Here is a 2,531-nt window from a genome sequence, read left to right as displayed (position 1 = left end):
AAATTGTAAAAAATATTATTAAAATTAATAAGATTAAAAGATATTAAAAATATAATATTATGAAAAAAAATTTCAAAAATGTATTTGATTATTAATTTATTTAAAAATGAATTTAATTATTAATCCTTAATTAATTAATTTCTTTTTTATTTTTTTATTTGACAAATAATCAATTTGTCATGCATGCATTTAGAACCATTTTCGTTAGGCGGTTAGGCCCTTGTTGCCTCTACGTTTGACAAAACGCACAAAAAATCCCCCACTAATATCTACATCCGTTCGACTTGCGCTCTGACTCAGCTTTACATAAATTTATGGCTACGGAGACCTTTCCTGAATTCAACTTGGACATAGCTTCACATAAATTCGACTTACTCTTGTTATGCTTACCTTTCTAACCGATTGCACGCCCTTGATGTTCTTATTTGGTCTGTGTCTACTGAAATCGCGTGCTGTCAATCTACACCTTTTACATTTTTTATTTTATATCTAAACGGTATATAAGAATGGAATATCATGTTCCAGCGTCGTACAATGCCATACCGGAATAGCTTCTTTTATTATTTCCGTGTCAGCTGCACTAGTATATATAAGATATAAGCCTAGCCCTGAGTGACAAAATTCAAAAGCTTCAGACTCTGCACCCTCAAACTCTCAGCCTTTCCTCTCACCATTCACGAACGCACGCACGCTCACCTGGCTCCCTCACCGTCACGCTCACCTCGCCGTCTTGCAGTGGTCATCGTCTTCTCTTCGTCGCGTCTTCGCTGGTCTGCCCCTATTCTTTGTCGGGTAAGTCAGCTCATTGATTTTGAACCATTTGTTATAATGTCTAGAGTTAGGTTAATTATAATTTATATTTCTGATGCTGATTCTGATTTCTATGATTTATGTGATTCAATCTTTGTGGATTCTGTGATTTATGTGTTTATGTTATAATTTTTTCTTTGTTAATTACAGTAGCAGTGTTATAATTTCTGTGAGTTTCTGGGAACGATTAATCAAGAAGAGAAGATGATCGAGGTGGTTCTGAACGATCGATTGGGGAAGAAGGTCCGCGTGAAATGCAACGACGACGACACCATGGGAGACCTGAAGAAGCTGGTTGCAGCTCAGACAGGAACGAGGGAGTGGTACCCCATCTACAAGGATCACATCACCCTCAAAGATTACGAGATCCACGATGGCATGGGCCAGCTCTACTACAACTAAAATCCCTCTTCAAAGGTCTCTTTTTTCTTCCCTCCAAAGTCAGAATCAGACTCAAAGAGCTGCAGGTATTATTTCTGTGCATGCTGCTTCCTTGAATGGTATAATAGTACTTGAGACTGATCTTTTAATGTTATTTATTTCATATACTAGTAATGGCGTAATATATAGTATGTGCTGGGATTGGATAAATGTGTCAAGTGTAATTTTTGACTTGTAAAAGACCCCTTTGATTGGAATAATGTACATATCTGAATGATATTGGGTTTAATTTATATTCCTTGTAAAAGATTCAAGGTTTGATGTCTAGACTTGAGGAACCACTATGGGTTTGGTTCCAAAATTCATTGATCAAGGAAGTGAAGGAACCATTATGGGTTTGATCAAGTGTTGTTGTGTTGTTAAAGTGTAATAAAAAACAAAAGAATTTTCTTTATTTTTTTGTTGGTACTGCGGGCTGTCCCGCCCCTACTGTCTTTATAATTATTAAAATTTAATAAATTAGGTAAATAATTTAAATAAAATTTTTTGAAAAAAGAACTTAAAATATAAAGATTTTTATTAATAGTAGTTTATAAATAAATTAATTTATTTTTGAATTATTAGTTATAGAAGTACTTGTTTTAAAATTATAGCGTTTGGATAAATAACTCAAATAAATACAATTTTTCTACACAAGACAATAAATATTAAAATAAGGATGATAACAAATACCTTCTTATAAAATTCTAATTCACAATAATTTTGATGATAATGCTAAAAAAATTATTGTGTAGTTAGTGCTTGGTGTTTTATTATGTATGATATAGTAGGTAAAAATTAAAAATAAATATAAAATATGTGTCATGCATGTTTTGTTTTTTTTTTGTATGGAATTGCCATTTTTTTTTTTGCTTAATATGCATCCCTTATGTTCAAATAATTAAAACGGTAGCATATATTATGCAGTGACGTTTATGTATGAGTTGCTAGGTTTTTCTATATTTTCAGTTTTGAAGGATAGAAACTGTGAATGAAATAATCAATATGCTGATTTGATCCTCAAAAACACATTTGTCAATATATGTTAAGCCTCAACTTTTTTTTTTGGATACTAAAAATAGGGAGACTTAAATTCGCAAACTCTTAGGTGATTATGAAAAGATTATACCATTTAAGCTATAATTCATTGGCATGTTAACCCTCAACTTAAATTAAGTTAATTTTTGTTTATATATATATAAACACTAAAAATTAATTATTAAAATATTTATTTATATAATATATATATTAAAAATAATTTAAATAATATATATATAAATAAATATAAAAATTTTGTTAGA

At 30.7% G+C, this 2,531-nt stretch overlaps 2 protein-coding genes and 1 long non-coding RNA gene across 5 annotated transcripts in view; 2 read left to right on the top strand and 1 right to left on the bottom strand.

Annotated features, from left to right (window-relative positions):
- LOC107605632 (ubiquitin-like protein 5) overlaps window positions 1–1,645 on the top strand; it is a 25,375-nt gene extending 23,730 nt beyond the window's left edge. For 2 of the 3 annotated variants that reach the window (XM_016307577.2, XM_021105322.1), the window contains one exon: window positions 961–1,645. In XM_016307577.2, coding sequence (XP_016163063.1) covers window positions 1,015–1,212 — 198 coding nt within the window. In that variant the 5' untranslated portion in view covers window positions 961–1,014 and the 3' untranslated portion in view covers window positions 1,213–1,645. Of the gene's footprint in view, window positions 1–624; window positions 681–710; window positions 793–960 lie in introns of those variants that run through there. The other variant, XM_021105323.1, reaches the window with a different exon arrangement.
- Window positions 598–2,531, bottom strand: part of LOC110263651 — a 10,603-nt gene continuing 8,669 nt past the window's right edge. The window contains exon 2 of the long non-coding RNA XR_002349545.1: window positions 598–696. This is a non-coding gene — a long non-coding RNA (uncharacterized LOC110263651). The remainder of the gene's footprint in view (window positions 697–2,531) is intronic.
- Window positions 613–2,531, top strand: part of LOC107605629 (ubiquitin-like protein 5) — an 11,577-nt gene continuing 9,658 nt past the window's right edge. The window contains exons 1-2 of the mRNA XM_016307571.2: window positions 613–680; window positions 711–764. The gene's annotated coding sequence lies outside the window, so the exon portion shown is untranslated. The remainder of the gene's footprint in view (window positions 681–710; window positions 765–2,531) is intronic.

The sequence above is a fragment of the Arachis ipaensis genome, chromosome B06 (genome assembly GCF_000816755.2).
Source record: "Arachis ipaensis cultivar K30076 chromosome B06, Araip1.1, whole genome shotgun sequence".
Classification (NCBI taxonomy): Eukaryota; Viridiplantae; Streptophyta; class Magnoliopsida; order Fabales; family Fabaceae; genus Arachis; species Arachis ipaensis.
This window is presented reverse-complemented; position numbering and strand designations above follow the sequence as displayed.